Source organism: Lipophrys pholis (assembly GCF_963383615.2).
Source record: "Lipophrys pholis genome assembly, chromosome: 14".
Lineage (NCBI taxonomy): Eukaryota > Metazoa > Chordata > Actinopteri > Blenniiformes > Blenniidae > Lipophrys > Lipophrys pholis.
The window spans coordinates 16,258,916-16,286,172 of NC_137633.1; the positions used below are offsets into that span (position 1 = coordinate 16,258,916).

Sequence of the window (27,257 nt, forward strand, 5' to 3'; positions counted from 1 at the left end):
CTTCTTCTTCTTCTTCTTCTTCTTCTTCTTCTTCTTCTTCTTCTTCTTCTTCTTCTTCTTCTTCTTCTTCTTCTTCTTCTTCTTCTTCTTCTTCTTCTTCTTCTTCTTCTTCTTCTTCTTCTTCTTCTTCTTCTTCTTCTTCTTCTTCTTCTTCCGCCATCTGCTGGTTGCAGCTAGTCCACATCATTCCCACCATTCGAAATTTATATTTTGAAAGCATCAATTGCATTTACAAGTATGCAAAATGTAAGCAACATTGGTAGATTTAGATAGATAGATAGATAGATAGATAGATAGATAGATAGATAGATAGATAGATAGATAGATAGATAGATAGATAGATAGATAGATAGATAGATATCCGCTCTGTCGCCCCCTGTCGCCGGCCGCTGGTATGACGCCCCTCGTTGACTGGCCGTGGTACAAACTCTCCGCCTCCTGTCGCTGTTGTCTCCTGCGGCGTGTGCGCTGAAAGCCAGCCAAAAAGGACTAAAAAATGGCGCTCACTTCCCAAGGAACAAAGAAAAAAGTTTGCTACTACTATGACGGTGAGTACTCGCCGGGCTCGCACTGCGGGCGGCGGATGCACTCCGGTAACCGAAAGCGGGCACTTTTTGTCCCCGGCGGAGGTTTTCCGTGTCTTTCGCCTCCCGCTAACCTGCACGTTAGCTAGCATGGCTAGCTCGAGCGGCTCTACTCATCCGCTCCACGCACACATTTATACACGCACACACTCGCACACACGCTCTATGTGCACGAATATCATCTCCCCACTTCCATCAAGTGCACACGCTGCCGTCGGAAACCCGTTTTGCGCCTTGTTTGGTCCTATCGTTTGCACTTTAATTAGATTAGTTACTAGCTAGTGTGCTAACAATGGTGATACGAGCACTTCATTGTCATTACAATTAGTTAACACGGAGCGAAGTGCTACAGAGCCTCAGCCTGGCTTCCCTGTTCATAGCAGACTGTAAAACCTCTTAGCTGGGCATTAAGCTCAGTTTTACCTCGGCATTGGAGTATTTAGAGTATTTTATGGGGGTGGCGGGGAGGGGGGTGAAGATTAATTGATTCCAGTGTCCAGATCAGACGTGCGCACAAAGGTGTTGTTGAATTCCTTCACCGACTCTCCAGTGCATGGAAATCCTCTGCACAGGATCGTTTCTTTTTAGTGCAGCTCTGCCTTCCCCTCTTTCACTTTTTGCATGTTAAATCAATCATTTTGTTCTCATTCCAGGCGACGTTGGAAATTACTACTATGGCCAGGGCCATCCCATGAAGCCCCACAGGATCCGCATGACACACAACCTGTTGCTCAACTATGGCCTCTACAGAAAGATGGAGATATATGTATGTAGGAATGAAACTCCCACCTCTCCCAGAAAGCTTCTGCCGTGTTTTCAAGGTTTTAATTTCTCTGCTTGTTCATACAGCGTCCGCACAAAGCCAGCGGAGAGGAGATGACCAAGTACCACAGCGACGATTACATCAAATTTCTGCGCTCGATCCGGCCGGACAACATGTCAGAGTACAGCAAACAAATGCAGAGATGTAAGTTGGTTCAGCTGTGTAACCCAAGCAGAAGCTCTTTGTCAATCTTAATCAAGGGATCCGATTCTCCCGTGTACACGAAGACTGAAAAAAGAAATCAGATTAATGTGACGAGGAATATCATCCAATTCAGCCAGTGGATGAATCCCATAATGCTTTGCATTGTGGACTTTGGTCCTTTGTGGTATGCATACATGATTCTGCGTGGTGGAAGCCCACCAGTGTTGAAGAGGGATTTGTACGCTCCTGGTGGACTTGGTTAAACCAGTCACTGTTGCTTTAACTTTATATTTAGCTCTATAACGCTACATATGTTGCTACTATTGCATTAATAGTACTTCAGTATGTTTACGAGCGGCGTTGTGTTCTCTGTTGACCGGGACTGACATTTTTCTCTAAACATTGCACTTTAAGCATGTGATGACGCCACATAACAGGCATGAACCCAAAGCTCTGGTGGTGGGAATCAATCCGATGAGGCATTTACACCCACCCTGATCGGCTCATAAACGGGGGTTACACCACTACTCTAGATCTCAACATATTTTCAATCTTCTATAATAATCTCAATGAGTTGACGTCACACAATTGCCTTTGCATCATGTAACTGCCACTGTTGTTCGATACCAGTTTCAAAACGTGCAATTAAAAGTGCTTTCTGTCTCACTATGGATAAAGATTTAAAAGGATCTGGTTTGAGGGATGATAAATTCTCTTATATAATAATTAATTTAGGCTTTAATGCTGTTAGAAATCATATTGATCCAGGTTCTGTCAGTTCAGGCATGTCTCATGTCTTTTAAAAGAGGTGATAGCATATCTCTGATTGCGTCTGCTCTTGTTTTCCTCACAGTTAACGTGGGGGAGGACTGTCCCGTGTTTGACGGTTTGTTTGAGTTCTGCCAGCTCTCGGCGGGGGGCTCAGTCGGTAAGTTTTTGCAGATGGTAATTGTCCTATCATTGCACTATCACTACACGGCTTATTTAATTCTCCTCCTGTGGTTTGGCTCCAGCCGGTGCTGTCAAGTTGAACAAGCAGCAGACGGACATTGCCATCAACTGGGCTGGAGGTCTGCATCACGCCAAGAAATCTGAGGCCTCTGGGTTCTGCTACGTGAACGACATCGTGCTGGCTATTCTGGAGTTACTGAAGTGAGTAGAAAAGTCCGTCGAGCAGCTCGGTGTTGTTGAGGGATTCATCTCGGTCAATACATGTAATCTTCCTTTGCTTTTCTTCAGATACCACCAGAGAGTTTTGTACATAGATATTGACATCCATCATGGAGACGGCGTGGAGGAGGCCTTCTACACCACCGACCGTGTCATGACTGTGTCCTTCCACAAATACGGAGAGTATTTCCCCGGAACCGGCGACCTCAGGGTGAGTCTTTACTAAACCCGGCTTCATACAGGGATGCGAGAACATGGTGAGCTGACACTTTCCCTTCTCTCTCCAGGACATTGGGGCTGGGAAGGGTAAATACTACGCTGTGAATTACCCGCTCAGAGATGGGATCGATGACGAGTCATATGAAGCCATATTCAAACCGGTGAGTAAATGAAACCTTTTGTAAGCGATGTACAGAAGCGCTTGTTTCTGAGACTGGATGTTGTGTTTGGTGTAGATCATGGCTAAAGTGATGGAGATGTACCAGCCCAGTGCCGTGGTTCTGCAGTGTGGCGCCGATTCTCTGTCAGGAGACCGACTCGGCTGCTTCAACCTCACCATTAAAGGTATCCGGGCCTTTCGGGAGTCAGCCTTTTTGAACCGACTGAGAAATATCAGCAGGATTCTGAAGTTTCTGATGGATTTGTTTTCTTTGTCACACTTTCAGGACACGCCAAGTGTGTGGAGTACATGAAGAGCTTCAACCTGCCGCTGCTCATGCTGGGCGGAGGAGGCTACACCATCCGCAACGTGGCGCGCTGCTGGACATACGAGACTGCTGTGGCACTCGATAGCTCCATCCCCAATGGTGCGTCTTTATTTGTGATTAGCACCGAATGAATGACCCACATAACAAATGCTAAGTTTAGTGATAGTTTAAATATTGTGTTGAAGGAACTTATTAAACTACTTTGTCTTTATCTCCTTTTCACAAGTGAGACATTAGATTTCCTTTGCTCTAATGTTGAGCAGGTGGACAAGAGGCCTGCAGAATAACATTTCTCTTCAATCCTCCACAGAGCTCCCCTACAATGACTACTTTGAATACTTTGGACCCGACTTCAAGCTGCACATCAGCCCCTCCAACATGACCAATCAGAACACCAACGACTACCTGGAGAAGATCAAGTAAGCTCAACAGACGAGTTTAAGATTCATCTGAACCAGCCGAGTGGCTTGTTCTGATTCGGGGTTTCAGACGTTAAGAGAGTTTGCTGGTTCAAATCCTGCCCTCTGCCCTGTAGGCAGCGCCTGTTTGAGAACCTGCGCATGCTGCCCCACGCCCCCGGCGTGCAGATGCAGGCCATCCCGGAGGACGCCGTGCAGGAGGACAGCGGCGACGAGGAGGAGGAGGATCCCAACAAGCGCATCTCCAGTGAGGACCCGTCGACCCGCCGCTTCACTGTCACGCAGGTCTGGGAGCTGCCGCGTTGTTTAACTCCACTCCGTCTGATCACTTCCAGTCCGCGCTCACGACAAGAGGATAGCGTGCGAGGAGGAGTTCTCCGACTCGGAGGATGAAGGCGAAGGGGGCCGCAGAAACGCGGCCAGCTTCAAGAAAGCCAAGCGAGCCAAATCCGAAGGAGAGAAGGAGGGAGAAGAAAAGGAGAAGAAAGGTGAGGAGGAAACAAAAGGTATGTACCTATTTTTCTTTCACATTTTCTATATGTACTTTAAAGTTAATTTCATGGTATCATGGCTGTCATGAATGTAATTTTTTATTTTTTTTCCTCGTTAAAAGAAGTGAAAGAAGAGGAGAAGGTGCCGGAGGAGGAGAAAATGGACACGTCAAAGTGAGAAAACTCCACACACACACACATTGAACACGCTGCCCAAGAGGCTGCTGGTGTTAATCAGGTCTTTCCTCTGCGTCCTTCAGGCCTAAAGAGGAGTCCAAGACCCCATGAGTCTTTCAGCACCCAGCGACGCCCGAGCAACAGATCAGTCAGGAGCATAAAGCCACATTATTTTGGATGGATCCTCTCTTCTGGCTGCTGCAGAGGGGAAATCAGTGAAGGACTATTACCTTTTAAAAGTGGGATTCTCCTCCCTGAAAACGGGACGGAGAACCAAACCTTTTATTTTTTTCTGTGTTTTTCTAGGACGCCTTTTCAACCTTGCTGTTATGGACTGAAGTCAAAATGAGAGTTTTCATGTATGGTTTTGTATCCGTTTTATTTCTATGCTTTTTTCTTTTTTTTGGGCTCTATTTTCTCGTGGACAACTGTTTGGAAAAAAAAAAGTAAAAACTGCTTAGCACACACCTGCTTTTTATATATCTGAGGATTTAATTTATTTAAATCATAGATATTTTTGGCTACCGTTTCTTGTCTTTCTGTCCCACTCTTGTCCTGTGCCTTTAAATACGTAGTTGAAGCATGTTGGTTCAATAGATCCTGTTCCTGTGATGTTTGTGTTGCTGGTCTTGCCTGCTGGGGTCAGTGATAGGGTCGCATTTCGCCCCCGAGTAGCTACTACATGGCACAGAATTAGCAACTTCCATTCTTATATTTCTTTCGGTTACTATTTAGTATGTATCCTTTTATCATCGCTAAATGTGAGGGGCTCCCGCCTCACAGTATTGAAAATGTTTGATGTGTGCCGTTAAGTTTGTGTTTCCCTGAGCTTCGGACGCGAGGGTCCGAGGAGAAGCGAGACAGATGTCTTAATAATTTGTTGTATATATTTGTACTCTTGGCAAAAATCAGTAAAAACCTTACCCCACCCCCAAAAAAAGAGCTTCAATTATTTAAAAGCAGCTGTAATGCGCTGAGATAATGAAACGACAGACACAATCCAGTTTGTAAAAGAAATGTCATGATACATGTGAATACAAACATCATTTCAAACCAACAGCAGTAATGTTCCTTCTAAAAAAAAAAAAGAAGTCCCTTAAAATGTTTTTGAAGTACAACAGAGTAACACACAGGATATACGAGAACTTCATGGGAGACGGTCATCTCATCCTGCTTGAGCGAAGCAGCGTATATGTAACCTCTTCAGAGCCACTGACTGTGCTCCGCGGCAGCGCCGCTGTCCAGCAGGTCGTCCTGCTCCACAGGCTCCGCCTCCACGTCCGTCTCCGAGTGTCGAGGTGGAGGTGAGGTCGGAGTTTCCCTCCGCTGGATACGCACCTGAAACGAGGCGTGGGGTGTCACTTCACGCCGACTCAAACACTTGATGATGTGACAACTAGTCAATTGTGCCTCTTGAGTCTTTAACTTTATTACATTATGCTGGTAAAGCAGGTTTTGGAAATGTTAAACCTCGGTGAGAAAAATCCAGTAATAAACGTCTAAACAGCCGCCACACACAACTGCCTTTTTTCCCCCCGAGGCCTGTTACAACTCGCCTTTCTTAGGTTATTTCATTGAATCACCCAGCAGGAGAAGAAACGCACACAACTCCTCCAAACCTGAGTAACTTGTCTGTGGGCTGCAGTCAACACTTTCCTGCCCGACAACACAAACCTTATTTCAGTATCCGAGCATGAAGAGTTTACAGAGAACTAAACCAGGATGTTGTCACACGACTACATAAAGCTTTGGATGAATTGGAGCAACTACTATAGGTGAATAGTTTTTTTTTAATCTCCACTTTAATCCATGAAGGCAGCCAGAGAAAATAAGCGCTCACCACACTCGGTCCTGACTCTCGTCAGCAGGTCGACAACCTCGCATGTCCCTTTGTGAGTCTTCAATTCAAAGTCACGGCTATCAGTGGATATTAGTTTACTGTTAATGTCACATATCGGTAAGTAAAACTCAACAAGTGGACTAAAAGAAGAGTTCCCAGCAGCCAAATGACTGAGCACATCTCCCACCAGGACTTTAGTATGGAAATCTGTACAGTAAATTGGAGTAACTGATACCTGGATGCTTAAATCGTCCTGTAGTCGTGTGTGAAACCCATAAGACGTTGATTTTTGGGAAATTGACCGGGTGCGTAGTCAGTGAACTCATCATTACTTTAGACTTCAGAGCTGCAACACGATTCTATTCTAATTTTAAATATTGAGACTGTTTCATTAAGTATTCATTGATTCTAACCTTTAATTCTAATATTGATCATTGGTATGAAGCAGTAAACAAGGTTGAATGTGACCTGACTGTTAAAACGTATAGTGATGTGATGATTGACTGCAATCTACTGTGACAACAACAGACTGAAACGTTCAGAGGTTCTAACATTGGATCATCACCGAATCATTTATGTTCTGTCTTTAGCTCACCCTATTGGCCCTGATGGGCCTCCTCCTGCAGGGACAGAGGTAGAGGAACGAAGCGCAGGCGGCAAAGCAGCGGAAGGAGAACACCAGTTCCACAATAGACATCAAGATGAGTGGCACCCACAAAATGATCGTAGTGCTCTGTAGGACAATGAAGGTACCAGAAAATGAAGAGTAATCTCTCTGAACAGAGTCGAAATTGTAGAATCCAACTAAAGCTTCAGCTGACTAGCGTCACCCAAAGAGTCAAAGTGTTGTTTTTTCTTCCATCATGATTCTCTTGATATTGCAGGAAATAAAAGCTTTATCGGAAAGGAAATACACCAACTATTCATCTTACATAGATTCGGGTGGGATCGAAGGGGCATTCGTATGTGATGCTGGAGGAGCCGACAACGGGGTCGGGAATGATGTTGCAGTGTGTCAGCAGGCTTCGGCCTTTATGAAGAATGGCCTTCACGACAGATACAGCCAAGCCCACAGTGGAGGCGAGAGCCAAGAGACCCGCAAAGAGGCTGAAGACGAGCAGAGTCCACTTCTGCAAAGACGTGAGAGAAACACATTGGAAATATAAAATACTCACACGATGTAAAGATAGGTCAGTGCTGAATGGAGCAGAGGACAGACAAGAGTAATTACCAGGATCTTGCTTTTCTTGTTTTTAGACAGAACAATGGTGGTTATGCCACTGATGATTCCCTGAAAGGAGACAAGACATTGTGGTTTTAAAGGATTTACCGTTATCACAGAACTTCCAGTAACAAGTGTTTTATTAACATAGCAAGCTATTTCTCTACCCTACAATCCAATCATACATGGCACTCTTTATGTACGCTGCATCGCTTACCAACAGGCCCGCCACGATGGCAATGACATTAGCGATGGCGTACACCATAGTCCGAGCTTGAGCGTGCACGTTGATGTGTCGGAGCACTGCTCCGTGCACCAGTGCGCCAAGAAGAAAGTTGACGTGTCCCACCAGCACCAGCCCCAGCCCCATCTTCATCAAGGTCTTGCTGTCCTTGAGGCTGGCGCAACACACTCCTGCAGTGGACAGAAATGTGGTATTTTCACAGTAAGAGTCGGTCTTCAGTAGATTTTTTTTTGCTGTCAGGCTGCTGTTGACACTGCGCGATCCCCAATCAGCCGATGTAAACACCAGCTGTGTGTACACCATTATGTGTTCACAGCAGGGACTAATGGGGATCAGCAGGCACGCGGGCTTGTTAGATGTGATCTGAAATGTACATAAAGCTGAGACTTCGGCACGCCGTGGGAGCTCACTGCAGCACTGTGGTTTCCACAGGAGAAGAAAAAAAAAAAAAAAAACGGAAGCGAGGCTGCGGTTTTGGCGCGCTGCAAAAGCAGTCACCACAATTATCTCGGAGCCCCCGCCGAGGCGGCTGAAGCTCTCACACACTGCATGCAGAAAATGGCCGCAGCAACTTCCTGGTGACGGGTTTGATCTGTGCTGCAGGGTCTTCTTAATTCCTTCTGCTTTGGAAAGGTGCAACAGGAAAAGAGCCAATCTTGAACCAACAGGACAAAGCTTTAGGGTGCGGTGGTCTAACGTTCACAAATGTTTCCCACCTGCCCTGAGGGGGCAAGTCAATACCCGCTGCCGGTCTGTCTCATTCATTCCTGCCCCTGCAGTAGAATAACTGGAGTATGTTCAGTGTGTTTGTGGTCATAATATTGTTAGTTTCATGTTGTCATACACACTTTTAGTGTAATGTAAGAAAGTATAAGACAGCAGTGAAACAAAGTATTTATATAAATGCATGTCATTTTTTTTTGTCCTTTTATTTGCACAAAATATAGATATAATACAGAATTACAAGAAATATTAAAACCTGACTGTGCAGTCTCATGCACAGTCAGGCTCAGGCTCGTAAAAGAGCCCGAAGGTCTTATATGAAATCCTCCCAATCAATTAGCATTTCAGTAATAACAACAAAATTCAATAAAAAAAATAAAAAATAAAGGATCAAAGAACAATAAGCAGAGGAAATGAACAAAGTGAAGAGTCAGGGCCACGAAATGTCATGAAAAGTTAATGCTTATCACACGATAAAGCTTAAATGTAGTGGACGTTTGATATTTTACAATAGAGGATAATAAAGGAAACACTAAACTAGTAAAGAAATTGTAAAAGACATTAATATTACCCTTTGTCAATATCGAGTCAAAACAGAAAGTACTCTAAGAAGCCAGAGAAAACCAGCATGGCACCACAACATGGTGTCACGTCCTGTCTGTCCTCAGTTCATCACTGGATATTGATATTTCATATTTTCCCTTTACGCGTTATCCTAACGTGGCAGTTTTGAAAACAGATCCTTCTACAATTGTGTATTACATCTATTTTTTTTTTAGGGATAACCAGATGAATACCTCTTACTTTTAGTCATTTTAAGTAACGTGATGCTTCAATCAATTTCAAAATGAGCTCATATTTCTACTGCACTGGGAAGATGTCTAACTTTCAACACTGTCTTACTTTTAAAATGAGTAAAGTGCTTCAGGATTGTGATTTTACATTTTGTACTGTTTCAATAAGTGCTGAAAGCTGCAAAGAGCCAGGCTGGACGCCACAGTGACTCACTACCTCCACATAAAACTGGTATTACTGACATATTACACATTACACCATTATTGATAATGTACTCTTATGTGATTTATTCTGCTTGGCCATGTCTCGCGTGTTTACTGTGATTTGCTACAGGCAGTTCATAATAGTTAAAAACCATGGCATGAATAGTAAACATTCCCTCTTGTTTCATTTCCCTACTCGGAAAACAGGATTACAACTCCAGAGAAAGTATGGAGTTAATTGGATAAGTTTACACTGATGTGAAGAGTGAAAATACACACACACACACACACACAAAACTATGTATACTGAATGCTATGAACCAAAAACTAGGTTATCAGTGGGGTTATTTTTGTGGGGGTTTTTTTCGGGTTTACAAGCACACAGACCACGCCTAACTTCAGCCCACAACTTGCATTCTGCCACTTCCGCAAAAAGTTTGAACTTACCTGAATTCAGCATGGTGGATTGTGTATCCCCCCTCCCCTCAGCGCATCTTATGAGGAAAGTAACGTTGAAGTCATTTTTGAGGGCTTTTTGTTTTCTCGTCTTTCAGCGCGTCGTCGAGCTGCTCCGCCGCGGCTCACCTGAGGAGAGACAGGCTGCCTGTCACTCACCTGCGATAGGCCCCGCCCCCTCAAGCACCCAAGCCCCGCCCCCCGTGGCTCTGGTGCAGGAAGTCATGTGGTACAAGTTCTCGACCGCAAAACACGCAGGTTTGATTTCAAAATCAGAGTTCTTAACGCCTAAAAAATGTCTGTAACTTATTACTAAATCATCAGAGTTGTGGTAACAACTTCGAAATTTTCAAACAGACTGTGACATGAACAGAAATAAAAGTGCACGAATACATTTGCAGTGTTGAAAATGTTGGCCCGTCAAGACAAAATGTATCCAAACTTTTGACAACCCATACTCAAGAAATGTATATTATTTCAAACACTACATAAGTACTTTTTGTATCATTTTCCAAACATGTTAGCAGTATATTGTTTATATTTGTATTATCTTAAGATAATTCCCTATGCGTGAGTACGGCTACACAAAAAGAGAAAAATCCTGCTTTATATTAATGTTTGTGGACAAAAATATATATATTTCTTTGCTATACTTTACTGTTGACCTGTAATGTGCTTTGAATGTGGATGTTTTATAAAGGAGAAATGAATGGAATGCCTTGTTGACAACTACTTTTGAGTATTTTTAACAATAGAAACCTACTTTTATGAGTAATTAAGTATAATTTAAATGCGTATAATGTAACAGTCATTGTACCCATTTGTATTACTTTCCATATCTGAAGACAACATGACATTTTACTGAACACAAATTATTGTTATTTTGATGATTTATTGTATGCCTGTATGGACTGGTGGTCAGAAAATAGCTTCCAATGGAGGGAGAGGTTAAATACAGAAAAAAAAATGCTGTACATTTCCTGTATGTATGACAATACATTTTTAAAATATTTGTATAGGCTTAAATTAAGCAGATTCCTTAATTATGGCCTTTGGCCTACTTTGCATCCTGCTAAAAAAAAAAAAAAACCAGACAAAATGACTGGTGTTACAAAGGAAAATGTTTCAGGATTGGATGTGACTGCAGGGTAACTTCCTGTCCGCCTCATCAGTTTGATTTTCGCCACCTGTTGCTTTGTCTGCAGCGCCTTATTAATGGAACGCCTGTCGCTGCACAGCCACCAGAGTTGGACCAGTTTGAAGCTTGTGATGGGGACGTTATGGAGAGGCGTAGTTCTTTGGCTTTTTGTGGGAGACTTTATTGCAGCTCAATATGCGAGAAGATATCAGGACATTGTGTTTCCTCCAGATTTGTCACGTTTGTTTGAGAATTTCATGCCAGTTCAGTTTGAAGGAAGTGCAGATTTTATGCCGTATGATTCCATTTTTGGTTCCTTGAGGACCCCAGAGATTATGTTTGCAGGTTTACCCCCCATCATGGATGTTCCCAGGGTTGAGGTGTTTTGCGACGACTCTAGGCTCACTGTGGTGGTTGATAAGACGACATTTGGCCATAGGCTGACTAGAGAGGAAATGCAGTTGGGTGATGGCTGCTATAGTAATGGAGAGCTACCAGATAAGTTTGTGTTCTCTTATAGTCTAGATCAGTGTGGAACTACACATGTGGTACGTAGAGCGAATTGGTAACTGGTTTCTTTTATTTCATGTGTTTTTGGAGGCTTTCTCAGATTTTAAAAACTACATTACAGCTGCAGGACGGCTGGAACATCGTCTCAAACTCCCTCCACTTGAATTTCAAAAAAACTTCTGCAAGCTGGTGGCAGACTCCCCCTGCTCTTCACATCTCCTGCATGCCACTGAGGTACATTCATTACTTTTGAAAAGTCCTGCTTCAGCTAATCAAAAATTATGGGATCTAATTTTGGTGTGTTCAGGTCAAACTATCCAAACACCGCCTGGACTCCACCTGAAAGGAGTACAGTTTTCAGCATTAGACCAATGACTGGTGAGTAACTCGTCCTTTCAAATGCTACTGTTTGACCATATCCGTGGGTCATCCAAGCTTTCACTTCTCCTGCAGTATCCTGGAGCCATTCTGCAGAGTCGAATCTTTATGAAAGAGGCCAAGTGGTCAACCTGCAGGTTTCTGCCAGCATTGGACCAGATCAACAGCTTTATGTCCAGTCCTGCTTTGTCTCTGCATCCCCTGAGCCTCAAACAAGACCCAGGCATGCAGTCATATTAAACAAAGGGTAAGCAGGCAAGTGGGCCTTCATCTTAATTGCCTCACTACTTCTACAATTGAAACATTGCTGCTTTCTGCTAGGTGTGCAACTCCAGTAGGGTCTCCCCATCCTATTGTGCATTTCACGGCTTCAGACAGAACAAATATGGTTAATTTTGTTCTGAATACGTCACATCTTATATCTGAGGTGAGTATTTGGGATTTTCTTCAAAATTTCCATTGTGGCTTGAACAAACTTTGCCAACTTTTTTCTTCTCCTGCAGCTTTACATCCACTGCAGTGTGCTTGTCTCAAATCTTGGTGTCACATATGGCTCTAAATCATGCAACTATAATGTGATCCGATCAAGGTATTTGCATAAATAAATAATGCATAGGGGTCTTATTGTCTTGATGTTGATGATGGTGTTTTTTCAGGTGGGAAGAACTAAATGGTGAAGTAAAGGTGTGTGACTGTTGCAGTTCAAAGTGTAAAGGCCTCTCAGTCAAGATCATTCCTGGTAAATATTTGGCTTTTTAGTATCCAAATGCAACTTTACTGGATTTTAACAATCGCTCAGTGCAAGCCTGTCATTTCAGGTAGCAAGGCCATCGTCAGCACGGGCCCCTTGGTCATTGTAGACAAAGACAACCATCAAAGTGCTACACATCCTACCCATGAACCACAAGAAACGATCCCTGACACTATTCCCAACCACACTGAGACTGAAATTCCTAATCCTGCTGACGATGTCATTCTTTCTGGTGCTTCTGTATCAAGATGCAAGCCCTCTTCGCCCGGTGAGGGCGTAGTAGTCGTGAGTCTGGACCAAGGTAGCAGGCGGACACTCTGGTTTCCTGGGCAGGATGGTAAAGACTGTGACGACTCTCCCCCTCAAGACGTTGCAACTCTTGACTTGCAGCGAAGAGGCGTTGTACTGAATGAGGCTCCAGCCGAGGAGCCACATCCGACTCTACTGACCAATGAGCTGGAAGGAAGTGCTCACAAGTGGAATGCAAATTCATTCACAATGGTGAATGGATGGCCCATTTTTCCACAACCAGACATTGCCATCATTGCAGAGGAATTCAGCAGAGAAGGGACGATAGAGCCTGTGAAGGTAAACACAGAAATGGTACAGGATGACAACTTTTTGCCAACAGAAGTTGGTCTTAATGTTCTGTTGGTTGAGGATCTAACTTCCCAAAACTCGGATGATGTAGTATCAAAGAATTCCCAAAGGAAAAAGCGCTTTCCAGATGTTGACGCAAATGACGACCGGGATTTTAAGAAAACCGATAAGCTGGGTCAAATGCAGGTAGACGACCACGGCGTGGAACCAATAGTTCGTGCCAAGATTGAGTTTTCCAAAGGAGTGGATGGTTTGAAGAAACTAAGCTATGAGGAAGAAGTGGCAAGGCAACGAGCGGGTAAAGGCCGCCGCTCTGGGAGGAATGTGAAAAGACGGGAGCCTGGCCTGAAGGCGCTCCGGTCAACTTTCCTGTCGTTGTTCAGGTAAATGTAAAACACATTTCAATTGACTGTCAAACTACTGCATGCATGAAAACTGACTATTCTCTTTTTGCAGGACGATGGACAAATCGGAATAACTGCAACCTCTTATTAATGGTTCTCTACCTGAATAAACATTGAGCAATTACCCAGTTTTATGGTCTGACTCTCAAAATGTGTATGAGGATGCAGCTTGTGGTATGATTTAACTTCTAGTCTTGCCAAAAAAATTCAGACCCTCCATTTCCAGGTTGGGTGAAAAATGGAAAGATGTTCTTTAAATCCTCAACAATTTAAAGTTATCTTGGATGGAACTGATCCCTTGTGCTAAAGTCCCTATTCAAGCAATTTGAGGTTGTTGTTGCACCTCAATTACTTCACACAGCAAAGATGTGCTCAAAGGAATCAAATGATTTAAAAGAATTAAAGATGGGGGGGGGGGGGGGTTACCTGGGTGTCGACATGCAGCGGACCTTGACGTCGTAAGGATGTGTCCACCTTGAGAGTATTGCAAAATTGGAGCACTGAAATCAATACATTTGCTTCTCTAAACATGAATTTATCTAATGGGAACAAAAAGGATAAAAGGTTCAGCAATGCCTTTAAAATTTTCCCTAATGCCTAGTGATAGTTTTCATTGCCATGGGTTTGAGGTCTGTCAACCATTTCTATAGTGTTTGCATGTTCTCCCTGTACATGTGCCAGTTTAACAGGCACTCTGGTCACAATCAAAACGATTCACTTGAGGTTAAATACTGAGCCAAAGTTACCTGTGAATGTGTTTGTGTGCCACTCTGTCCTCCAGTGTTCAGGGGGTGTAGCCTTCCTTTTGCATGTTCAGCTGGGATCAGCTCTGGGGGGTATTCCATAAAGTGGTTTTTGTGAAAACTTGGAGCATGTTAACCCTGAACGGTTTTAGAATTATTTTAGATAAATATATTTTCAGCTGTTTTTGTACCCTACTTTAGAGGTTTTTAGACAATTCTGACATAAAAAAAACCCAACCTTTTCTTTTAGAAATCCTAGTGGGTTTTTCACATTTCTTGTGGTTTTAGAAATGTTTTCCTCCATTCTAGTTGTGCCATTAAAAACAATCTGGTAATGGTCCACAAGTCACGGTTTGGTACCTACCTCAGTGTGAAGGCCACAGCTCAATACAACGTGATAGACATCAGGGTGATGCCATCTTGTGTGTGTTGGCATGTGTGGCATTTCTCCAGCATCATACTGCCACACCTCTGTAAAACATCACAGAGAGACAGCGTTTGTCCGGTCCACCACTCGTGTGCCAATGTTATGTTGCACTGGAAAGCTAAAGTGTTCCCAAGTGCATAAAACACCCAGAACACTGAAAAGTGTCTTACCTGGGGCCTCATTTATAAAGGTTGCTTACACACAAAATGGGTCCTGAAAGATTCGTGCGCCACTTCCCACACAAAGTTTGTCATCTAAAAACAAACTTTGTGGGAGAATGTGCGTACCAGTACGACAGCTTTGAACCTCGCGCACGCACATTTTGGAGATGGTGGAAACTGGTGGCGCAGATGGTGAAGTGGAGAATTGATGCCAGATTCGTCTCATACATTTAAGGTCTTCACTTATCAGACTTATTGATTCAAGGAATCATAAACAGCCAAGCTGCATTGTTCTAGATGTTTCTTTAGTGAGCCATTACTGCTGAATCAGCATCACAATGTTCATATGTCAGACTTTCATCTTCAAACGATACAGAGCGGTGGCTAGAACTGATTATTCATTGATGACAGCCGTGCGTAAAGCTGCACTGTGGATGCCCTGGCACTGCCATGTGCTCGGGACGCACTGGGGCCGCAGACAGACGACCTCCTCCACCCACCGCCTCCAACTCTTCAGTGACTGAGGATACGACACAGTCCATTGAGCCTTTTTACAAGTCCCTGTTTGTTATATTGGTTGAGTTAATGAACCAATTGAATTGATTTTAATTTGAGCAAATATACTTTTATTAATTTTTTTAAATGAATTTTGATAGTTGAATTATTGAATAGACTTTACATAGCAAAGAGTGTTTATCTTTTTTTCCTCAAAATTTCTAATATCGACAAGCCTATTGACATGTCTGTGTTCCTGTCATGAGGCTGCTTAATTGCAGAACACACCAGTTTGTTGACATCTTCGTGGTCGGGGCAACTCCAGAAGATTCCAGAGGCATTGTCTCATAAGATCCCGTTTGTAACACTCTGTCAGGCGAGATCTCGATTTACAATTGGAAAAAATATCAACGATACCTTTCAGAACATTTAAGACTATTATCGTGGTTTGAATACTCTTTGAGAAAGTCCAGGTTCACATACTGAGAGTTGACTGGACTGATTCAGATCAGGTGTTCTGGAACTGGAAACCCTGTATTTCTCATCTCAGGCCACGTTACACATGCAAACACTGATATTTACACATAAACGAAGCTACGATTCACCACAAACCATAATTCCTCAAATCTCCAGCCACAGTGGAGATTTGGATAGATTTAGTTTCTCCCGTTGCATCTAAAGGCGGGTAGGCGAATGTTTAAGTCACAATTCGTGACGTCATGTTTTTTTTTTTTCCCGGATTCTGAATGAATATTACGGCTTCATGCTTCTCGTTACACTGCTCCCTACAACTTTGGCTGCTCATAGCAGCTCTGAACCAGGTGTACATGCGGGTCCGTGTAAATAAAGATATTTTTTCAAACATAGACTGGGAAATATCTCTGAAACACTATTATGGTCTTACCGGTACTTTTTTTTGGTCAACATCTTTACATTGATTTTATCAAAACATGAAATTAAGGGTTTTTACTTTGTTTATGCTCTTGTGTGATTGTCTTCCATTTCCAACAAATTGAAGTTATCGATCATAATTTCAACTGCGAGTGAATTGAGTGCAGATGTACTGTATGTTGAGTGGACTAAAGGAAATTATTTTGCCTTTTCAAATTGAGTCATCACAAATTCACAGTTGACTAAACTTTTTTCAAACATAAGGCTACAACTCTGCAGTCCTATCTGTGTTTAGTTGTTTTTTTGTTTTTTACTGTCTTGTTTTAAGTCGTACTCATGTACAGCACTTTGTTACAGCCATGGTTCTGTGAAAGTGCTTTATGAATAAAAATGGTATAGCATTATACATAGTGGCATAACCTCATTCAAATCAAAATCTGGATTGCTGAATACATACATGCTATGACATAAAATTCCTTAAAGGTTTTGTTGTAACTTTACAGTTATAATGCACAAACTCAAATTGGACTTTCTTTTGTCACATTTTAAACAAGGTACATAAAATAAATTGGGTACAATGTGGAGAAATACAGCATCTTAGAATCACACAAAGACCTCTGCTCATATTGCCACTAAGAGGGCTTTCAATGAAACTGATTGCTCTGCATGGACAGTGAAACACACACCATTAATCTCTTTTTGGCACGCCGATACCAAAAAGGTTCCAGCATATACATAAAACATGCAATCGTATTAGAAAGAAAGGAAATACAGACTTATTTAAATCCACCTTGTCTCTGAAAATCCATCAATCCATCTTCTACACTGCTTAATCCTGTGCAGGCTCGCCGGTTGCTGGACTCAATCCCAGTTTACTGTGGGCGAGGGTTAGGATACACCCTGGACGGGTCAGGCATCCACACAGACACACCTATAGGGGCAATTCAAGGTCATCAATTAACCTCACATGTATGTGTTTGGATTGTGGGAGGAAGCTGGAGTATTCAGAGGAAACCGATGCACACACTGGGAGAGCATGCAAACTCCACACAGGAAGGCCTGCACAGTATTTGAACCAAGATCTCCTCTTTGTGAGGCGAGAGGGCAAATCACTGCTTCACCGTGCAGTGCATTTCCCAACAGTTATTGAAAAAAATACTATATGCTTCCTGTTTATGTAATGCAAAAGTAAAATAAAACTTTTAATGCAGGATATATCTATATGTGCCCTCTATGCAAGACATTTTGACATTAATATTCAGAAAAAACTGCAGAAGGAAGAAGAAAGATAGATCTATTCATTCAACTTCATTTTATTGTGATTGTGAATTTTGACGTTTTAATCTGACATTTTACAGCCCCCTACTCTCTCCATTGACTTCAGTGGGAGTGTGGAGCATTCCCACCCAGATGTCGCTGTGGGGAGCAGGGCTCAGTAGTTGGGAGAGCAGTGTGCTCTCTCTCTTTTACGCCGCATGCTCAGTGTTGTGGTTCTTTTTTCTTTTTTTTTTTTCTCTCTCTCCCAAGTTTGACCCTGGCTACTATTTCCTCTGTATAAAGTGTCCATGCTTTCCCCTCAGCAGTCTCTTTCCCCGGTCACAAAACAACCGTGAGTGTCTAACTCACTGTTCTAGAAAAACTTAAAATAAAAATTCAAAAAAAAATCTAAAATATACAAAATCTTCATAAAAACAAGTACAGTAATACTTAAAAAGAAAAAATAACAACATACGTTTAAAAAAAAAATAGCAAAAAATTAATTTCTTTAAAAAAAAAAAATCCACAAACAGGAGGCCTCGGGCTCATCCCGAAGTTGGTGTCTTATTTTAATTTAAAGAAGGATTACATCAGAAGACATCGATCTTTAGTTTTTGGGGGGATATTTTTCTCTCTCAGCTGGGTGTCGGAGCCGGCTGTCTTCTTCTGACTGAAGCGCGTCTCACCCGGATTACGCACAGATTCTTTTTTTTGGGGGTGCTTTAAATTTCTCTTTTCTCTGAGGGGAGATCCGCTTTTTTTCACTGGGTGAATTCCGAGATATGAACACTGCGACCGGGAGTTATCCGATGGCTTCTCTCTACGTTGGCGACCTGCACCCGGACATCACGGAGGCGATGCTGTATGAGAAATTCAGCCCCGCCGGACCGGTGCTCTCCATTCGGGTCTGCCGAGACATGATCACCCGCCGCTCGCTCGGATACGCTTACGTGAACTTCTCGCAGCCGGCCGACGGTAAGAAACGCGCACGCAGTGTGCATCCTGCAGATATTGACAATGTCACCACATGTGCTCGGCGTTGGACCTTTAAACTGTCTGCATAATCATAATAAAAATAATAATCCAAATAAAAATGAACGCATTTACCTTTGCAGAGGACACAGCCGTTTGACCTAAATAAACCTGCCCCACTTCTTGTGGTATATCAGTTAAAGCACTCAGCATGAAGGCTTCCTATCGTTCTGTTTCTATATTGTGGCTGTGGATTTAGGAATACAATGCTTTCGCATCTTATCAAACCTATAATGACCCATTTCTGCTCCTATTTAAAGGGCCAATGAGTGAATCCCCCCCACACCCCCCCCCCCTTTCTGCTATATCCACTGAAAGCAAGTAAAAGGACAAGCACAGCTGAATCACTGCTGACAAGAAGTTCCATGTGTTCTCCAAAAGTATTCATATGTTTAAAGGCTTATTTAAATGTAAGTCTAGCTTCATAGCTGCAATTAATTAATTCACATTTTTGTTTATTGGCTTACCTGTTATGATATTAATCTAACTACAAGTGTATGAACATTGTAAAGAGTCCTTGTTCCAGAGACACTTCCATTCACAGTCCTGCTTTCAAAATGTTGAGCAAAGGTAGCAGGTGTTGTGGTTGAGGGGGTGGAGGGCAGATGACACTGTTTACATTGTGTGAGCCCCCCTACCACCACAAATCAACAAAAAACACCTGTCACATCTTCACTATGTGATTACCAAAGAGTGGCGTAATGATAGGTTACAGTTTCCTTTTATTCCAGGAAGTTCGACTCGTTTCTGTGAGAATAGCTCCATGTGAGAAGACAGCATTTGGTTCTGTTTGTGTGTGTGTGTGTGTGTGTGTGTGCGCGTTTGTTTGTGTGTGTGTGTGTATGTGTGTGTATGTGTGTGTGTGTGTGGGGGGGGGGGGGGGGGGGGGGGGGATTTAAATGATGTCCTAACATGTGTGTGGCCCTTGACATCTGAACAATGCAAATAGAAATAATTCATATACAAGTGGAGGATTGTAAGCGGCGTGCTCAGGAGCTGTCAGGCTAAACTGTCTATATATTAGTTAAAAAATATCCAGGATTACTTCACATCTGTCACAAGTTTGAGCGTTCACGTGACCCAATGTTGCTCATCTGAGCATTCTTGTTGAATGTGTCTCTTCCCCATCAATGGTAGAGAATGCTCTACTCGCACTCCATGCCAGCACATACCTCTCAGGACCCCTCTCTAAATATAGACCTTCTCTCTGAGCTGCTCAAAACTTGCCTGCTCTGTAATACTTAAATAACAATAACAAGCAATTCCTGACTTTTGGCAGGATATAATACTCAACAATTCACTGTTTCATATTATTTAAGACTGTATTAAAGACAAACTGCGTTTTAGAGACTGCATTGACCTTTTTTTATTTAAACAATGATTCCCTCTCCGAACCTTCCAGAAGTGCACATGTCTGACAGCGATCGCACACCTTCCCTCAGCACACAGGTTGTGAAGTACAATTGTGATCCAAACTGCTGATGCCAGCAGACGCAAGGCAGCTCCGTTTTGTTTACCAGACACTTTTAGCTGGAAAGCCTGGCCTCTGTCTGTGTGTGCGTGTGTGTGTGTGTGTGTGGGTTTTTCACTGTGGTGTGACTGAACAAAAGGCTCTTTGGCACATGTGCCCACATTGATGCAAGAGTCGAAGCTATAGATAAAGAGGAACATGTTATAAATCCATATCATAGGGGCGAACGGAGAAAATTTAGATTTGAGATAATTAATCATGTCATAGTGAACTTTAAAGCGTTCGTATTACCTTTTACCTCCACCCTTTAGGTCTGTATTGTGGTGATATTCACACGAGGGCCTGCTGCACTGCTAACAGTACTGTGTGTATGTGGCCACAGAGAGGAGGGAGGGAGACATGTGCTGCTTGCTCGGCCACTGCAGCTGCCCCCCCACACTCGTCCCAGCTGCTGCTAGACAGCTCACCAGCCTGGCCACATGGTCGACTGCAGTATCTTGACCACGCTACACGTGTCTCGTTAGTAGGCTGGCAGCAGGGATTCGCCATTGTGCCCCTCAAATGTGGCTTTTTTCGTGTTTTCATACAGCGTTCAGTGCATTACACACACACACACACACACACACACACACACACACACACACACACACACACACACACACACACACACACACAGACAGAGGTATGTTTTGAGCCACCTGTGACCTTTCCCTTCACCTCCATATCTCTCCTTGCCCACCAGCCGAAAGAGCCCTGGACACCATGAACTTTGACGTGGTCAAAGGGAAGCCAATCAGGATCATGTGGTCGCAGAGAGACCCCTCCCTCAGGAAGTCGGGCGTAGGCAACGTGTTTATCAAGAACCTTGACAAGTCCATCGACAACAAAGCTCTGTACGATACCTTCTCTGCCTTCGGCAACATCCTCTCCTGCAAGGTACAAAGTCGTGTCAAGCTGAAAGATGTCTAGTCATAACAAATACCTCTACATCATTAAGCAGAAATCATAATTTAGTCCTATTTCTTGTATTAGAAGAGCTTTGCATTGTTTGCTTTACTGTTGATAACTTGGGAATTTTTATTTATTTGCAATAAGTCTTTGTATAACATGTTTTGTGTTTGGGCTTCTACCCTCTGATTTTCTCCACAGCAAGATCATGTGATAAGCAAGTTCTTTATTTCCCACAAGCCTAACATCTAGGCCACCATACATACAGCATTATACATTTTCTGATTTGGCTGGTGTTTGGAGAACTTTCTTAAATTCCTTATATAACATAACTAATTTAACATTCACAATAAAACTGCTGAACTGCTGACAAATTGCAACAAAGAGAACTTATGTTAAGTTCAATGACCTGCTACATGATTGTTTTTAGGTCATTTGAAGCATTTATTCTTGCTATAAGCTACAGCGACTCAACACTGTACCTAACTATCGGACTTCGTAGGCAGCCTTACCTCTGTGTAAGGCTTTCTTGTGTGAATCCTCATTTGGATGAACAGCCTTCTCTGTCAGAATAAATGTGTAATTCTTAACCTGTAGAACTCAAACTGGATCCTGATTTGGATAATTTCAAATCAAAATCAGTCATGCAAACATGATTCATTTCGACAAATTTTTTTGTTTCTCATTGTTATTACATTGTTAGACATGATATAATGTGTGACATTGGTTGAAGGTACATATTTGTCCCTATACAAAAAGAGTTGTCCTCTCTTGCAGGTGGTGTGTGATGAAAATGGCTCCAAGGGATACGCCTTTGTTCATTTCGAGACCCAGGACGCAGCCGACCGCGCCATTGAGAAGATGAACGGCATGCTGCTAAATGACCGCAAGGTGTGAGTGTCTGATCGTGCTGATGTTTGGAAAAACGGGGTGTTAGTTTCCGATAGTGGAGGTTTGCTCTGAACTGTGGCAGGAGATTCATACCGTGTTGATGTCATGACATCCAATGGTGGGGATTTCTTTTGTGTCTGATGTAAAAAAAAAAACAAAAAAAACCCCAGAACCTGTGTGTTTTGCTTTTGTGTTGAGTGAACTGACCTGTTATGTCTTTTATTCCAGTTGGTGAGTTTGAATGTGAATAATATGACTAATGTGCTCCTCTCTCACTACCGCCAGCCTGAAGACAACCTCTGAACTGAGAGATAACACAAACTAAAACCTCTTACTCTTCTTTACTCCCAGACGCCTTTTCTGTTGCCTCATTAGCACACTTACGGTCACCCATCTTAGAGTGTTTGTGTGTGTGTGTGTGTGTGTGTGTATGACCACGCTTGTGTGTTTTAGTGATGGATCGAATGCAGGAATGCAATACTGGATGGCGGAAGGGGAAAGGTCATCGTAGCAAGGTATATAAGATCATTTGGTCCTCCTCAGCTTTCCTTTGTACTGTGAGACTCTGTTCCTCCACCCCCCCCCCCCCCCCCCCCATCCACCTCCTCATCACGTTTTGGACCAAGAGGTTGTGACGGTCTTGTCAAGCATGCCAGCATATCTGCCTGCCTCTGGTGATATTAACTGCAGTTGGATGTATTTTTTTTTTTTCTCTCTTTCTTTTTTCATTGTTTACACTAGGAACGACGGGTCACATGTTGAAATGTAGTTGTGAATTTGTCTTGTGGATGTTGTCCTTGTGCTATGTGCTTGCTGGGTTCGAGTTTCTGACGAACATTCGTTACCTGGAACCGCGGATAACCACAGTCTTCTTAGACCGGGAGAAGGAACTCAAAAGAATTGGGAGTCTGGTTTGGTTTCCGAGCTTTATCGGGACTATTTTACAAGAGTTTGTTTCTATACTCTCCCATCTTCAGGTTTGTGGGTCGCTTCAAATCTCGCAAAGAACGAGAGGCCGAACTCGGCGCCAAAGCCAAGGAGTTCACCAACGTCTACATCAAGAACTTTGGGGACGATATGGATGACGACAAGCTGAAGGAACTTTTTGATAAATATGGTAAATTGAGTGTGAATTTATTCAGATTCCAAAAGTTCTGCTCGCTCATCCACTTGTTCGCCTTGTTTGCAGGTAAGACACTCAGCGTGAAAGTGATGACAGACCCCACCGGCAAATCCAGAGGGTTTGGATTTGTGAGCTATGAGAAACACGAGGACGCCAACAAGGTACTTTGAAGTCATGGAAATGTGGCAGCTGTGTCTTTATCAGTCAAAAATGGTCTCTGATAAGTGTGGCGTCATCCAAAGGCCGTAGAGGACATGAACGGCATCGACCTCAACGGCAAGACTGTGTTTGTGGGCAGAGCTCAGAAGAAAATGGAGAGGCAGGCCGAGCTGAAGAGAAAGTTCGAACTGCTTAAGCAAGAGAGGATTAGTCGCTATCAGGTCTGCAGTGACGACATCCTAAATCAAATGAATCCAACAAGTGTTTACTTGCAATTAAAGTTTTTCTTTTGTTTCAGGGAGTTAATCTTTACATCAAGAACCTCGATGACACTATAGATGATGAGAAACTGCGTAAGGAGTTCTCTCCGTTCGGGTCAATCACAAGTGCCAAGGTGAGAGCGTCACATACACCCCAGAAATATCATCAAAATGTGTGTGTGTCTCAGGCCCCCGAGACACAATGTGTCCATATTTCAGGTGATGTTAGAGGAGGGTCGCTCCAAAGGCTTCGGCTTCGTCTGCTTCTCCTCGCCTGAAGAGGCCACCAAGGCTGTGACCGAGATGAACGGACGCATCGTCGGCTCCAAGCCCCTCTATGTGGCTCTCGCTCAGCGCAAAGAGGAGCGCAAAGCCCACCTCACCAACCAGTACATGCAGCGTATTGCCGGCATGAGAGCCATGCCGGCTAACGCCATCATTAATCAGTTCCAACCCACCAGTGGATACTTCATGCCAGCTGTGCCTCAGGTGTGAGAATCACATCCAAAACTCAAACAGTGTGTATATAAAGATGATTATTACCTTATTAGCTGTTAGGAAGACACGGGCAGGTATTATTAGTTAAACAGATGTGAGTACATTAGATGATATGACCACTACAACACTGTTTCTTTCTGGTGTTATTGACAAAAAACAAAACTACGAAGTATTTTCAATTCTGTTCTTATTAGGTACATTGAATGTTTTCTGTACTGAATAGATATAAGCTGCTGCTGACATTGTCAAACGTAAAGACTAAATGAAATCTTTTCATGATAGAGGTTTTCAGTGCTTTGAAGAAGCCCCAAAAAGTTCTAAGTTGAAAATATAAAATAATTACCTCCTTTTGAACTGTTTTATGAAAAAATGACACCAACACTAATTAGTTTGCCACATGATCTGTTTGAGTAGGTTTTTTTTTTTTTAAATGGTGAATTTTACACTTGACTTTCTCTGACATTCCCATTAGGCTCAGAATAGGACTACATACTATGCGCCCAATCAGCTGGCTCAAATGCGACCCAACCCCCGATGGCAACAACAAGGCGGCCGAGGTCAAGGTGAGTGTGCGATACATGATGGAGGATCTGGATGTGAAGTTAAACCTTCATAATTATGCAGAAATCACATTTGTTTGCAGGTTGTTTGTGGACTTTCTTTCCTGTGCAATGTGTTTGATATGTTTACCTACTGGGGATGATTTGCACAATAATTTATTAATGATCTTCGATCGGTTTAATGTAGAGGTGTGTGCTTCCATATGCAGTAAGGCCAAATTTTCTCATAGGAATAGTTTAATATAATGTAATGTATTGGCATTAAAGTTTCTGTTGTTTTTTTTTATCTTTGCTGTCTTCACTGTCAGGTGGTTTCCAGGGAATACCCAGCTCACTGCGTCAGCCAGGACCTCGAGCCAACCTGAGGCACATGTCGCCGAACAGCAACTCACAGGGCCCGCGAGGTGCGTTCACCAATACACTGGACAACATCGTTTCAGTAGTTTTAGGTTTTCCATTCTGATTGATCACCAAAGAGATGTTTTCATTCAGTCTGTGAATCAGCCACCATCAATTCGGCAACATTTTTCTTTTCTTTGCTGCCAGGTTCTGGGCAGAACATGGGTCCTCGTCCCTCAATGAACGTCTCCGGCCCCCGGGCCATGCCTCCTTACAAGTACTCCTCCGGTGTTCGTAACCCCAACCCCCAGGTGGTGCAGCCCATTGCCTTACAACAGGTATCTAATTATCCCCATCGTCATCCAACACCAAAATCTACATGCACTTCTGATTGCAATGGTTTTTTGAACTTGTGCCCTTCAGGCTCAGCCAGCGGTGCACGTTCAGGGTCAGGAGCCCCTCACGGCCTCCATGCTGGCAGCTGCGCCACCTCAGGAGCAGAAACAGATGTTAGGTAAGACTCACGATTGACCATGAATGACCAGTAATGCTTCTCTTATTCCACATGCTGACTATTTTTTTTCTCTCTCTCTCTTTCTTTTTATAATTCAGGGGAGCGTCTTTTCCCACTGATTCAGGCCATGCATGCCAACCTGGCAGGAAAGATCACCGGCATGTTGCTGGAGATCGACAACTCCGAGTTGCTGCACATGCTGGAGTCTCACGAGTCTTTGCGTTCAAAGGTAGCTCACCACCTCAGAAACCTGTGTTGTCCCTGTGCTTGACTGTGACTCATGCTTCATGGCTTGTTCACACAGGTGGAGGAAGCTGTTGCAGTGCTGCAGGCCCACCAGGCAAAGAAGGATGCTACTCAGAAAGTGGGCAGCATGGCGGCCACCACTGCCGCCGCCACATCCTGAAGACTCAGCATTACCTCGGTATGATGATATAGAAAAGTAAAGATAATCATTCCTGTTGATTTATGATGCTAATGAACATTTTTGTGGTTTCAGGGCACCTAAAGACCAGCAAAGATGGAGGGAGAGAGAGACACAATAATGACTGCAAACAAAAGATGATACGGAAAGAAATTAAAAAAGAAAAAAAAAAAGAATAATTTAAAACTATACTTGAACATTTTGAAAATACAACATTGTGTAATTTTCTAGTTCCGTAATAAAACTGAAAACCAAAAGTAATTATGCAGTTAAATCACGAGTTAAGGGCCTTCATTTGGTGGCAAAGGAGAGAAACTTTTTTTCTAAAGGAAATATGAACCTTGTTGATCTTTTCTTGAAAGTTTTATGTTTGATTTGAAATGATGGACTCCTCCATCCTATCATGCGTGTCATGGGTGTGTGGTATTCTCAATAAAGGGATGATTATCAAGATCCTTGGTTTGATGTCCATTCTTTTACTGTCGTAGAAGTGTTGATTTGGAGAAATCAGATTTTGCAAACTGGGATTATCAGTTAGAGTTGAGCAGAAAAGTGTTTTTGATTTATTTGCTGGAATTTAATCTGACTGACAATCATCACTAGAAGGAGTCAAAGTTATGCAAAAAGTTTTTGTCTTTTTTTTAACGTGAGAAAGCTATCTTTGGAAAACAGGAATGCAGGTTTGTTTGAGTGTTTCTATAAGTACTATGTGGCACTACCAGCAGATAAGGAGCTTCAACAAAAGGCATAAAATGTGATAACATTATAGCAGGTTTAGAGGGAGCACAGCAGCAGGAGAAACCTGGAGGTCAGACAGATGTCATTTCCCAGTAGGGCATTTTGCTTTTCCTTTTTGAGTGGAAATGAATATTAAAAAGAAATAACTGGAGGGTAAAACTATTAATTGTTTAGCGAAATCATTTTTATTTCTGAATTTGGTGTAATTGTAATGATGAGGCTTCAGACTCAAAATACAATAGTTACAGGGTAAAAGTGGATTTCTGATTGGGTGAAAAAAGCCTCTATCAGAAAAGGAGTTGTGTTCTTTTATTGCAGATGGATGCCAATAACATATATATATGTATATATACTGTATATATTTTAATATTCTCTCATCTGAAAAAATAAATAGGATTAAGTGCTACATTGAACCATAAATTATCACTTGGCACAAGAGAAAACTTGCCGTATTAAAGTCAGGAGCATATTGGGGAGCTTAAGCGCTTTTTCTTCACTGTTGTATCAGGAAATGCAGTAGTTAACATGGTCGCACTTTTTTCCCTTT

General features: G+C 42.8%; 3 protein-coding genes across 5 annotated transcripts; 2 read left to right on the forward strand and 1 right to left on the reverse strand.

Annotated features, from left to right (window-relative positions):
* Positions 1 to 406: 406 nt before the first annotated feature.
* LOC308120242 (putative histone deacetylase 1-B) lies at positions 407 to 5,037 on the forward strand. The gene is made up of 14 exons (XM_080480736.1): positions 407 to 548; positions 1,238 to 1,350; positions 1,434 to 1,551; positions 2,405 to 2,479; positions 2,565 to 2,703; positions 2,791 to 2,932; positions 3,009 to 3,101; positions 3,177 to 3,285; positions 3,387 to 3,527; positions 3,739 to 3,847; positions 3,964 to 4,094; positions 4,183 to 4,353; positions 4,461 to 4,512; positions 4,599 to 5,037. Exons 1-14 carry the CDS (start codon positions 497 to 499, stop codon positions 4,624 to 4,626), a joined length of 1,473 nt encoding a protein of 490 aa, XP_080336862.1. The 5' UTR covers positions 407 to 496; the 3' UTR covers positions 4,627 to 5,037.
* A 5-nt stretch (positions 5,038 to 5,042) lies between these two features.
* Positions 5,043 to 19,015, reverse strand: tmem54a (transmembrane protein 54a). Of its 3 annotated transcripts, XM_080480740.1 has the most exons (8): positions 18,861 to 19,015; positions 14,887 to 14,993; positions 9,990 to 10,127; positions 7,795 to 7,991; positions 7,587 to 7,646; positions 7,288 to 7,485; positions 6,951 to 7,088; positions 5,517 to 5,853 (listed from the first exon to the last, which is right to left on the reverse strand). In XM_080480740.1, exons 3-8 carry the CDS (start codon positions 10,000 to 10,002, stop codon positions 5,719 to 5,721), a joined length of 741 nt encoding a protein of 246 aa, XP_080336866.1. In that variant the 5' UTR covers positions 10,003 to 10,127; positions 14,887 to 14,993; positions 18,861 to 19,015; the 3' UTR covers positions 5,517 to 5,718. The 3 variants fall into 3 exon arrangements, with proteins under 3 accessions (XP_080336864.1, XP_080336866.1, XP_080336865.1); XM_080480739.1 differs by lacking the exon at positions 14,887 to 14,993 and having other exon boundaries at positions 18,861 to 18,996; XM_080480738.1 differs by lacking the exons at positions 14,887 to 14,993; positions 18,861 to 19,015 and having other exon boundaries at positions 5,043 to 5,853; positions 9,990 to 10,179.
* Positions 18,081 to 26,427, forward strand: pabpc4 (poly(A) binding protein, cytoplasmic 4 (inducible form)). Its single transcript, XM_080480735.1, has 15 exons — positions 18,081 to 18,728; positions 20,999 to 21,192; positions 21,982 to 22,097; positions 23,073 to 23,212; positions 23,285 to 23,379; positions 23,461 to 23,598; positions 23,676 to 23,771; positions 23,857 to 24,126; positions 24,608 to 24,698; positions 25,004 to 25,099; positions 25,242 to 25,372; positions 25,458 to 25,548; positions 25,647 to 25,777; positions 25,853 to 25,972; positions 26,048 to 26,427. Exons 1-14 carry the CDS (start codon positions 18,536 to 18,538, stop codon positions 25,952 to 25,954), a joined length of 1,884 nt encoding a protein of 627 aa, XP_080336861.1. The 5' UTR covers positions 18,081 to 18,535; the 3' UTR covers positions 25,955 to 25,972; positions 26,048 to 26,427.
* The last annotated feature ends 830 nt before the right edge of the window (positions 26,428 to 27,257 follow it).

Excerpts from the sequence above, each read along its gene's own strand:
- pabpc4 (XM_080480735.1), top strand. The coding sequence starts at position 18,536 with ATGAACACTGCGACCGGGAGTTATCCGATGGCTTCTCTCTACGTTGGC. Across the intron at positions 24,127-24,607 it reads TCATGCCAGCTGTGCCTCAG|GCTCAGAATAGGACTACATA; the intron begins GTGTGAGAATCA and ends CATTCCCATTAG. Across the intron at positions 24,699-25,003 it reads ACAAGGCGGCCGAGGTCAAG|GTGGTTTCCAGGGAATACCC; the intron begins GTGAGTGTGCGA and ends CTTCACTGTCAG.
- tmem54a (XM_080480738.1), bottom strand. Across the intron at positions 7,486-7,586 it reads ACAAGAAAAGCAAGATCCTG|AAGTGGACTCTGCTCGTCTT; the intron begins GTAATTACTCTT and ends ACGTCTTTGCAG. Across the intron at positions 5,854-6,950 it reads GGCCCATCAGGGCCAATAGG|GTGCGTATCCAGCGGAGGGA; the intron begins GTGAGCTAAAGA and ends GCCTCGTTTCAG.
- LOC308120242 (XM_080480736.1), top strand. The coding sequence starts at position 497 with ATGGCGCTCACTTCCCAAGGAACAAAGAAAAAAGTTTGCTACTACTAT. Across the intron at positions 549-1,237 it reads AGTTTGCTACTACTATGACG|GCGACGTTGGAAATTACTAC; the intron begins GTGAGTACTCGC and ends TTCTCATTCCAG. Across the intron at positions 4,095-4,182 it reads TCCCAACAAGCGCATCTCCA|TCCGCGCTCACGACAAGAGG; the intron begins GTGAGGACCCGT and ends GATCACTTCCAG.